The sequence below is a fragment of the Ostrea edulis genome, chromosome 7, assembly GCF_947568905.1.
Source record: "Ostrea edulis chromosome 7, xbOstEdul1.1, whole genome shotgun sequence".
Taxonomy (NCBI): Eukaryota; Metazoa; Mollusca; class Bivalvia; order Ostreida; family Ostreidae; genus Ostrea; species Ostrea edulis.
The window spans coordinates 88,351,688-88,363,755 of NC_079170.1; the positions used below are offsets into that span (position 1 = coordinate 88,351,688).

The following is a 12,068-nucleotide window of genomic DNA, read 5'->3' on the forward strand; positions in this document are numbered from 1 at the left end:
TCGGTGAGATCAAAGTTGAAGGTATTAGATAGTTTGTGTATAGACCTAATAGTTTGACAGTGTTAGTAAGTCACCATTGCTATGCGATATGCTTAACATTGTCAATATATGTTCCTTGATATGATTTAGTAAATTAACTTTGGTCGCTTTGGGATTCAATACTGGTTATAAGCAACGCTTGCTGCATGTGTTATATGTAACGCTGTTGTTTCAAGTTCAAAGCACCACGGTTGCTTTGATGTGACTTGGCTGATGAAACCATTGCCGTTTGATTGTTAGTTTGAAAGAAGCCGCGTGATAACTCCGTGCTCACCAATCAGTGATGTATTAACGTAGAGAATTTTCAATTAGGTTATTGCGTGGACCCTGAGGTCCACGCAGAAAATATATAAGCGAGGTTAAACCGGATGCACTGGAGAAAACTGAGTGTGCGCATGCTCAATGGATATGCGGAGCGTAGCGGAGACAGTCGAGTATTGCCGATTGGGGAACTTATTGATCGGGATCGGGATTCAATACAAAACAATGAGCAGGTAACGGGTGGCTTCGCCCCCAATACATGTTCGCCCTCAGAGGTTTCGCCGCTTTGTCCCAAATATACCTATATTATTAATTAAAGGTGTCAGATTTTTGCGTGTATGGATTTTGGAAGTTATTTATGATAAATCGCTAATGTTTTTTGCTGTATTTGTGCGTGTGTGCCATGGGGGAGGGTTTTTAATGTATCCAAATCGATCTATTCAGTGATATCATGTACCTATTTCATTACGTTTAGTTTTTAATAAAGTATATCTTCTTTGTTCAAAGTTTCAGGGAAAAGATAGAGATTGTTGGAATAAAACTTATTTTACTTACATAAATGAAGTTTTTATTTTCAAGATTTTTGAAGAAAAAAATAATGTCTTTAAATGTCCTTAAAATCGGAAATAATATCATTTGGTAATTGATCGGCTACTTATTATTGAATTTAATTAAAGTGCATCTGTTAAATTAAACATCGACTGATCAAACGCCTGTTGCTTACATCAAGTACACTGTATGTTGAAGACCTCGTGGGTTGAACAGGGAAAGGGGACAAAACCACCTAGCGCGAACAAGTAATTGGGACGAAACGACTCGGATTCCAATGAGCACAGAGCACATGTTGAGGAAAGGCGCAAAGATGTCAACAGTAAGTAGGACTTTATAGAATTTGAGCTTTTCAGGAGTGAAAAATGTAAAGAATTCTCACAGCTTTTGTTGAGTAAGAGATACTGTGTGTCTGTTGCAGAGATATTATACTTAAGAGAATTATTAAGAATGTCGCTCGTACGAACTATACAGGGATCATTGCATCAAGGTAGTCCTAGATTTTTTCATGGTGGCTCACAATGCACTGCTATTGCATTCTTTGCCTTAGCATTCTTTTTCACATACGATTCAACTTGCAATTTTTCTTCTGGGGATATTGACAATATTTTAATTCGAGGAGATGACCTTTATGACAGTATAATTAGAGATTTGGGACATAGGGAGAATGCGTATCTTGCACACTTTGAAATGCCCAACACCGTTCTAGTAGCTGGGGTAGCTTTGAATGCTATAACACATTCTGACATACTTTTTGGTGTTGTAGGTGAAAATAATCTGGCACATGATGTAGGTGCAACAAACTTAATGGATGCTTTAGAAACAGGGTTTTACGTTTCAGATCATTTACTTGCAACATTCCAACAGCTGAGTATTGCAATTAATTTTAACAGAAACAATGGACATTATTTTGTGTTTGATTCTCATAGCAGAAATATGTTTGGTCAACACAATCCCTTTGGTACTGCTGTTCTATTAGAGTTTTCTGATTTCTATTCTTTACTGGCATATTTAACAAGTGAATACACAGGATCTATTTATAATATTTCTCCTGTTTTATTCAACCATCAAAGACCATCATCATTAGAACACAACCGGTCAGAAAACAGAAACTATATGGGGTTCTTGGACCAGACACCAGGTACACCAATACATAATTATAATACAAGTAATGTCAGTGAAGAAGATACCATTTCATTAAATTCATTCCAGTTTTTTTCACAAAGAAGTGAAAGTTCATTAAATTGCAATTGTTTTGAGCAAAAAAAATACGGATGAAGAATGTCTTGTTGAAAGTTATTTCAAAAGTGAAAGAAGGTTGCATGATTTCATACAACATGTAAATTTAACAACAGCTGTAACTCTAGAACATGAAAGGCTTGGTGAAAATATACAATTAAATAATCATTTGAATAGATCTTTAATGGAACATAGTTATTGTTGTCCTGCTGAATTTAAACGTAGGAAACGGAGAGGATATTACACCAAAAATAAAAGCATTTGCAATAATTCAGCATCTGTTGTTAATTCCAGTGTGCTTGGAGATGTACCAAGATTTGCTATACTAAATGCAAACTTTGATGAAAACAACACATTAGTTTCTGAATGTGTGGAAGTTAACACAATGTATGAAAATAGTTCTGAACAAATGCTAAATCTATCAAAGAATTCCATTTCTGAAATTGTTTTCAGGGAGATTAAACAGACCCCGTCCTTTATTTGTTCAAGTTGTGATAGAATTTTATATTGTGACCAGGTCCACAAACTTAAGGGCGATTTTCAACTTACCCAAGATTATAAAATAAATGCTGGTAGCATTGTTTGTTCCTTTTGTCATAGTCAAATTAAAAAAAAATGAAATACCTCCATTCAACAGTATACTAAATGCTTTAGACCCAGGAAATATCCCTTTTTATCTCAAAAACCTAACTTACATGGAAAAAAGACTTCTTTGTAAAATTCAGGCGTTTATGACAGTGGTGATTTTACCAGGCGGACAATTAGCAGAAAAGGGACTGGCAATTGATTTTCCAATAGACTTACAAAATCAAGTTTCGGTACTTCCTCAAACCTTTAAAAATTCAAATGTCATCACAGTATCATATGAGAATAACAATGTATTAAAACCAACTCACCTAGTAAGAAAGGAAAAACTATTACAAGCATTGTTGTGGTTAAAAGCAAATAATCAAATATATGCCAACATATCTTTAAATTTTGACCATATTCCCGAAGATATAAACATTGAAAATGAACTAGCTGTCACCAATAACACTTATGAAGAGTATGCTGTAATACCATCAGATTATGTGATACCACACATTGACATTGAGACTTTGTTGAATAGTGATATTCCTCATTTATCATTGAAAAGATGCAGGTCTACTCCATTAAATGCATACGACACTCCGAAAGGTGAAGAAATGGCATTCCCTCATTTGTTTCCACTTGGTGTTAATGGATTTGGTCATGAAAGACTTGCAAAATTAACTGCTTCCAAGTATTTTAAGTGTAGGATGTATTATAAGGATGGTAGATTCAGAAAAGATATTTCCTATTTACTGCATGCAGTAAATTATTATGAAAAGGAAAGATTATTAAATGCTGTTAGTATTCACATGAGAATGAGAAAAAGCACTGGGTTGCTAACAGCAGCAGATGTAAATGATATTTCAAGTAATCCTGATTTATTACAAAACTCTTACATGTTTATGAAATTTATGAAAGGAACAGCTGCCTATTGGAAAAATAATTTATTAAATTTATTGGCAATGTTTAAATGTCTTGGACCTCCTAGCTTATTTGTAACATTATCAGCAAATGACATGCATTGGCCTGATTTGATCATGTGCCTGCAATGTTGCAGCTATGATAGAGCATGTAACATGACAAACTGTTTACAGTTGGTGAAAAATGACCCAGTTTTGACAGCACTTCATTTTCAACGGCGCTTTAGGATACTACTGAAAGATGTTATTCTTGGTCCTCTAATGCCTTTAGGAAAAGTAGTCGATTATTTCGCACGTGTAGAGTTCCAAAACCGCGGAAGCCCACATTATCATATCTTCTTTTGGATTGAAAATTTTTCAGAAATATTTAGTGACCATGAAAGGCTTGTAAAGTATATCAATGACGTAATAAGCACAAAACACAGCACAAGTCGGTATGCTTCAAAATTTCAAACTCATCGTCATTCTGACTACTGTTTGAGAAAAACTGGCCGATGTCGCTTTGGTTTTCCATTCAGAGAAATGAAGGAAACATGCATTTTGAGTAATGTGGATTTACAATCAAATGTTATCAAAGGCAAGTTTTATGAAACTGAACGCACTGCTGATGATTGTTATGTTAATGCTTTTAACCCTATTATTCTGAATCATTGGCAAGCTAATATGGACATACAAGTAATAGGTAATTGTGAATCAGCTGCTTATTATGTCTGTGCTTATTTATGTAAAGCAGAACCCGAAAATTTAAAATTTGAATTGTCAAAAGTCATTAACAACTTAAATCAAATGACTGTTTTGTCTCAGTGTTCTAGAATGCTAAAAATTGGATATTGTGTGTTAAAGTCAAGAAAGCTAAGTGCTGAAGAAGCAGCATATAGGCTTCTTCCAGATTTAAATTTGATTATTAGCTCAAGATCAGTTCAGACACTAAATACAAAACCACCAGAAAAGAGGTTCCGTGTACTGAAGTCAAAACAAGAGCGAGAGGAACTAGATGATACAAGTACAGACATATTTTACAACAATGTGATAGACTATTATCATGCACGTCCAAATTAACTTTTTAATCTATGTTTATTTGAATTTTCACAATGGTACGTTAAGTGTGCAGACAAAGATGTTGATATATCTGTAGCTTCTTCAAGTAAGCAACCACGTATAAGGTTAAAGCCTCCATTTCAACATGTCATAATGCGTAAGAGATTAAAAGCCTTGATAATTCGCCTCCCAAAGTTGCCATTGTCATCTGATGATTACTTTTACAGTCTCTTGATGTGCTTTTTACCCCATCAAAATGAGGAAGAACTTATACAAAGAAATCAGACATCAAAATATAGCACCGCAAGAGATGCATTTATTGCTAAAAGACAGAACATGCAATTAGACTTTTTAGAATCAGCAACGCTAGTAGATGAAATTGAAAATGCAGTTCGTTTTATTCAATGTTCTGTAAAAGAGATGGAGGCTTTTATTGCCCCATCTACTAGTGAACATGTACATGTTGATGATGGCTGTCTTTTGGAAGATCCCTCATTATCTATATCACACCCCAATAACTTGGATGATGTAGATTTTCATGAGTAGTGAATTACAAAGTGAACTTAGTTGTGATAATAGTGATGAGCTGCATATCAATGAAATAAGTTCATCATCTATATCTTTTGATGAGATACAAAGCAGAATAGCAAGGTTAACAAGGTGTCAAAAAACTGTAATGCGGTACATTTTAACCATTATAAAAACAGGGATAATTATCAGCAACTTTGCATGTTTATTAGTGGTGGAGCAGGAGTTGGAAAAAGTTATCTCACAAGACCGATAATTGACTGGTTAAACTGCTGTTGCCCAATTGTTTGTGGAAAATCCCCAGTAATGGTATGTGCTTCAACTGGAACAGCAGCTAGAAATATCTTGGGAATCACAATACATAGTGCACTGTATTTACCAGTGCAACATGGAAATGAACCCAATTTTTATGAATTATCTGGGAAAAGTTTGAAGAAATTAAGATTCATTTATTCATATGTTCATACACTCATCATTGATGAAATTTCAATGGTTAGTGCAAAAACTTTTGAATACATTCATAGAAGACTAACTTCAATTAAAGATAATGATAAACCATTTGGAAATTTAAATGTTATTATCATAGGGGATTTCCTTCAGTTGAGACCTGTTAAAGGCAAATATGCCTTTGAAAATTCAATTCTATGGTCAACTTTTAAGCCTTTCATTCTCAAAGAAAATGTACGACAATCTGAAGATGTTACATATGCTTCAATTCTAAATCGAGCTAGGGTTGGTTTACTGAGTGAAGATGATCTCAAGATTTTACAGTCAAGGTTAATTCAACCCCCGCAAACAGATATTTCATCCCTACTTCATTTATTTCCTACACTGAAAGAAGTTCAAGAACATAACAACAAGATGCAAGTGTTGTTAAGTCGAAAATGTATTGAAGTGAAAGCTAAACATTATTATTCTCAAGATGACATAGAAAAAAAGGGTCCCATCTCTGATGATGATATCCCTGTAGATGATAGAAATGCAGGTGGGTTACCATGCCAGTTACAAATATCTACTGGGACAAGGGTTATGTTAATAAAAAATATATATACATCAAAAGGTTTAGTAAATGGAGCTCTTGGATATGTAGAGTCAATAGAAATGCACCAAGAAATGACTGGAGAAGTTAACTTAATATATGTAAAATTTGATGACCCACATATTGGAGGTATTCTTAAAAGGGTTGAACATAATAATGCAATAGCTATTGAACCTTTATGTCAAGAATTTTATTACAATGGAAGAATACTTGTTAGAGAGCAATTTCCTCTTATTCAAGCATGGTCAACTACAATCCATAAAGTGCAAGGTGCATCTTTATCACAAGCAGTTATTTCAATTGGTAACAATGTTTTTGAAAATGGAATGACTTATGTTGTTTTAAGCAGAATTAAAAAACTGTCTGGTTTATATTTACTGGCATTTAATTCTCGGAAAGTTGCACCCCCTCTCAAAGCTTTGGAGGAATATACAAGACTAAGTTCTTTGACAAAGTAATAAGCCATTTAATGTTATATTTGTATATATGTCCAAGTTGTCTCCCTGCATATTGAGAACTTTTGTACAAAAAAGTATTAGATTTATTGATTTATCCCTGTTTAGTTTTAAAAACATGCATATTTATAAGACTTTAAAGACATTCATTGAACTTTCTTTCTTTATGCAACAGTACCAGTATTACATCTTTTTTGCTCATTTCAGCTTGCTTGATCTTGTCTTAAAATAATATTAACATTATTTCATAACATAACAATATGACAATGACAATATAAGGGGATTGTTTGATAAATTGAATATGAAAAGAGAAAATACCTACAAGAAGCACTTAATTGTACACTGCAACAGTATTGATAAATCAAAGCAATTGTTGAGAATTTACTTTAAAAATGCCTGTCAATGATCATGATGACCTAAGATATAACAAATTATTTTTTTTCAAAATATGAATACAAATGATTGTGTAGATTATTGCAAAGAAGCCTAACATTGCATGCATATTCAAAAAGAAAATTATGACATTAAGAAAATGAAAAAAATATAGATGCAAAATGTTTGATATGTAATTATGATACAATATTGTGAAAATTGCAGATGCTGAAAATAAAGGATATTAAAGACAAAGATGTTAAAGATCTGCCACCATCCCCTTCAGTGAGAGGAGTTGTGCTAGATGTCAGTGACATAGAAAAATCACAAAATGCCCGATACAAAGATAAATTCTTTGCAATCATTGCTGATGAAACTGCTGCAGTATCTGTAACAGTGTATGATCCAAACAAAAGAAACAAATTTATTAAGGGAATGGCTGTAGTTCTAATGAATGTTCTTGTGAAGCAAAATTTTATAGCTGTTACAAGCAAAACAGATGTGGGAATTGCAAGACCATTCTCTATCCCTGATGATGTTAAGAGTGAAGTACCAACCCTTGCTGGACAAACAATGACCTTAAAAGCTGCACTAGCTTCACCTGTGAAAACACTACTTACAATCAAGGGAAAAGTTGTTAAGGTACTATATATTTAAAGATTGGAAATATATTATTTAGATTTTAAAGTAGTCTACTTTAATCGTGTCATTAAATGCATTAATATAATTTAGAAATATGAATCAATAAAGCATAAAAAACCTGTTTGGATTCTCCAATTTTTTTATTTTTATTTCAGTTGTCACCAGCAAGCAAGAAAAGGGTTGAGCAAAATGATGTAAAATTCCAAGAGGTAATTCTGAAGGATATTGATAGACATGCAACAGTTGCAGTGTGGGACTCAATGGTAAATACTATTGAAAAGGGAGAATGTGTGCAGATTACAAAATGCAGGGTGTGTTTGTTCAACGAGCAGAAAAGGTTAACCACTACAAGATCATCCCAGTGCGAGGTTTGTTGTTATACATATATAATCAATGGGATAATTCTATGAAAAATGTTTATTCTATTTTTAGGTCACCTGAATCACTCAGGTGACCTATTGCTATCTGTTTTTGTCCGTTGTCGTTCGTCGTGCGGGTGTACGTCTTGCGTTTACATTTGAACATTTTCAGCTTCTTCCCTGAAACCACTGAACCAATTTCAACCAATTTTGGCATAGAGCATCTAAGGGTGGAGGGGAACAAAAATTGTGAAATTCGTGATCCCTGTCCCCCTGGGTTGGGGCAAAAACCATCAAAATGAGTGCAATTTTAAAAAATCTTCTTCTTTACTCCTGGACATCAATCAGTCAAACTGTGGGCATGATTATAATGAGCATTGAGTCGTCTTCCAAAATTGTGAAATTCATGGCTCCTGGGTCAGGGGTTCTTGTGTTAGGGTGGGACTCTATTGATCATATAGTGAAAATGCAGAAATTCTTTAAAAATCTTCTTCTCTGCTCCTGGATATTAAGTAGACAAACTAATATTATGGTAATGATGAGCAAGGATGCTTCTTTCAAAATTGTGAAATTCATGGCCCCTGTGTCAGGGGTTCTGGTGCTAGGGGGGGGGGGGAGCTCTATTGATCATTTAGTGAAAATGCATTATTTCTTTGAAAATCTTCTTCTCTGCTCCTGGATATTAAGTAGACAAACCAATAGCATGGTTCTGATGATCAAGGATGCCTCTTTCAAAATTGTGAAATTCATAGCCCCAGGGTCATGGGTTCTGGTGCTAGGGCGGGGCTCTATTGATCATTTAGCGAAAATGCATTATTTCTTTGAAAACCCTCTTCTCTGCTCCTGGATATTAAGTAGACAAGCCAATAGTAGGGCTATGATGAGCAAGGATGCCTCTTTCAAAATTGTGAAATTCATGGCCCCTGGGTCGAGGGTTCTGGTGCTAGGGTGGGGCTCTATTGATCTTATAGTGAAAATGCATTATTTCTTTGAAAATCTTCTCGGCTCCTGGATATTTAGCAGATAGAGTAAGTACTTAGTTATGATGAGCAAGGATGCTTCTAAAATTGTGATATTTATGGTCCCTGGGTCTTGGGTGTAAGGGCAGGGCTCTATTGATTATATACTGAAAATGCATTATTTCTTTGAAAATCTTCTCTCCCCATGAGTTTTATTTGATACTTTTGTGGATCCTCTAAAATATTGTGTATTCTCAGGTGACCGTTAAGGCCCTTGGGCCTCTTGTTATAATCTGTAATCATTTGTAATCATTTAAGAGAGCATCAAAAGACAAGAAAAGGTAACACACACACAAAAAAATCTGTAACCACTATGTAAATTTTTCTGATATTTCTCACTTTTGTTAAATTGTAGAAACTTGCTAATGATGAAAACTTGCTGCTGGTGTCTGATAATGAAGATGTGGACACTGATGAAAACTGGGGAGACACTCCAACTGTGGATTTTAATAGTGGAACAATCACAGCTGTGTTTGATGTTGATCCCTACCTTGCCTGTCCTACACCTTCATGTAACAACACCAAACTTACCCCAGTAGAATCCAATTCTGGTAGTCGTATCATGAACTGCAAAAACTGTGGAAGAAATTATGGTGAAAGTGCATGTAATAACTACTTGCGTGCTACAGTAATGATTGAAGTAGAGGAATCTAACACCCCCCCCCCAGAAAGTGGCAATATGTAAGCCGCAGATTGAAAAGCTCTTCATTTCAAGAGGATTCGCACTTCCTTCCACCAATGACCAAACTGAGCTTCTCGTCAAATTCTTTGAAATTATTCCAGTTGACATCAAGTTTCACATGATAAATAACACTATTAAACAATTGACCTGCAAAAGAGTTGCATGAACATTCAACTCTATTGCAACCAATGTAACCAGTATCTTTTCCATTCAGTGTAGTACACACTGTTTCTTGTTTGTATAAATGATTTTGTCCTAAACTGGTTTACTTGATTTGTAAACCATTATGAAGGGGATCTTTATTGTTTTTTTCCCCATTGTTTTGTGTAGTTCACACAAGTTTTTGTTACTTGGAATCTTTTTTTCATTTATTGCTTGTATATGCAAAAGAGTTGCATAGACAAAAGTCCTAGTCATTTGCCTTTCTAGTCAGATTTTGTCAAAAAATGGTTTAATGTTTAATTACCAAAGTGACAACTAGTTTTACCATGTTTTTTTTTTAAATGTGCATGTTTAATCTTAACATATTAAGTTTTTTTAATTGTTATATATCTTTTTTTTTGTATTCAAGAAAGCTGTTTGAACAAAAGCTCTCAGAATTCCTTTGTTTAAGAACAACTCAATAATTAGCCATTATTTAACCATAACAAATTCAAATCTACTTGCATTTTATCACACAGTAATCTATAAATGTTTACAAACCAATTAAATAGTAACTTTAAGATTTTGTGTAGATTACCCTTTTACTGTTGAAGCATATAAAATAACTTTGTCATCCTTTATTGCTTTCATGTACAAAGCTGCTCTTACATGAAGGAGAGTCACACAAGCATACGTTTTCATAGTATTTTTTTCAAAACCAACTCAAGGATACCAGCCGTTTCTCTTTTTATCGAACAAGTATAATTTCGTCAGATTTTTCCATGTACTGATTTAAGAACCCTTTATACATTGCACACTAAAGATTTTTAATTCCATGGTATTTTTAATGCTGTTTTAAGTAACCTGCCCTCACATCAAAAATGAAAATTGAAATCTACAATATATTACTCAATTTGTAATCAATTCAAGCATTTTTGGCATTACGCCTGGATGATTTAATCGAATCTTTATTTGCACGTTCTATCCCATTTAATTAAGAAACAGAGGTTTTTGTTTATCAATACTTCATTGCCTTATTTCGTAATCCCTTGGTGCAATGGCAGCTACATGTACCTATGTTGAATATGAAATAGATAAACTTGATATTGACACTTTCATACCATATAATTTCATCAAAAGTTAAAAAAACCCAACTAATTAGTGAAAAGAGGGTTCTTCAGATTTATAAACCATCAGAAAAATTATCTTGATGATATTGTGTAGTTCACACGAGTTCACACAATCCTTTTGTGTAATATTTTTGTCATATTTTTCGTTTTTTAAAGGTGCTCTTATGTGCAATAGTTTTGTAATGCTTAGAGCCATGACCTTTAATCAAAACAAATCATATAATGTTACAGTAGTTATATTTTGTTGATTACTGTTTTTATGTTTCACAAAGCATTGTAAGGAAAACCTTCAAGGTCTTCCATAGTTCGCACATTACACATTTTTGTCAAATATTTGTTGTATAAGGTGCTCTTAAAGAAAGAAACTAACTTTTTTATATTTTCTGTATGGTTTCTGAAAAACAGTTTAGAAAAATAAATAGTTTTCTTAATAAAATAAAATTAATTTCATTTAGTCTTATTTATTAATTTATGTAGTGTACATACTTTCAGTTTGCATCAAATGCTCAACAGTAGAGGTAATATGTTGTTCAGATTTTAAAATTGACATCATTGAAGAAATTGCACTGAGCGATTGAAATGAAAAGCAACAATAAGCTACTCTGTTCCTTAGTTTCTAAACATTAGCAGTTAAGTAAATTGAAAATGCTCATAGAAATATCGCTGAACTCACAAGGTTATGAGTATATACTAGAATCATTGCCTATTTCTTTGAAGTTCATAGTTATAGTTAATGATATTATGTAGGGAAAATCATCTAATCTCCAGTATATTTTCAAGAAACATGAATAAAAGCACCAAATCTGCATTTCCAAATTAAAACTTGATCAACAAGTATATTTTTGGATAAAAACTCTACTAGAGTCTCTAGGGGGTACCTTGATTCATATTAAGTTTCTACTAGAGTCTCTAGGGGATACCTTGATTCATATTAAGTTCCTATTGGATAAGAACTCTACTAGAGTCTCTAGGGGATACCTTGATTCACATTAAGTTCCTATTGGATAAGAACTCTACTAGAGTCTCTAGGGGACACCTTGATTCACATTAAGTTCCTATTGGATAAGAACTCTACTAGAGTCTCT

At 33.7% G+C, this 12,068-nt stretch overlaps 1 protein-coding gene across 1 annotated transcript; it reads left to right on the top strand.

Moving 5' to 3' along the window:
- Positions 1-407: 407 nt before the first annotated feature.
- Positions 408-11,421, top strand: LOC125654483 (uncharacterized). The gene is made up of 4 exons (XM_056145905.1): positions 408-533; positions 7,236-7,652; positions 7,808-8,020; positions 9,386-11,421. Exons 1-4 carry the CDS (start codon positions 408-410, stop codon positions 9,713-9,715), a joined length of 1,086 nt encoding a protein of 361 aa, XP_056001880.1. The 3' UTR covers positions 9,716-11,421.
- The last annotated feature ends 647 nt before the right edge of the window (positions 11,422-12,068 follow it).

Bases quoted from the DNA above. Each gene is read 5' to 3' on its own strand.
- LOC125654483 (XM_056145905.1), top strand. From the start codon at position 408: ATGCACTGGAGAAAACTGAGTGTGCGCATGCTCAATGGATATGCGGAG. The intron at 534-7,235 runs GTAACGGGTGGC...TGAAAATTGCAG, and splicing joins CAATACAAAACAATGAGCAG to ATGCTGAAAATAAAGGATAT. The intron at 8,021-9,385 runs GTTTGTTGTTAT...GTTAAATTGTAG, and splicing joins CAAGATCATCCCAGTGCGAG to AAACTTGCTAATGATGAAAA.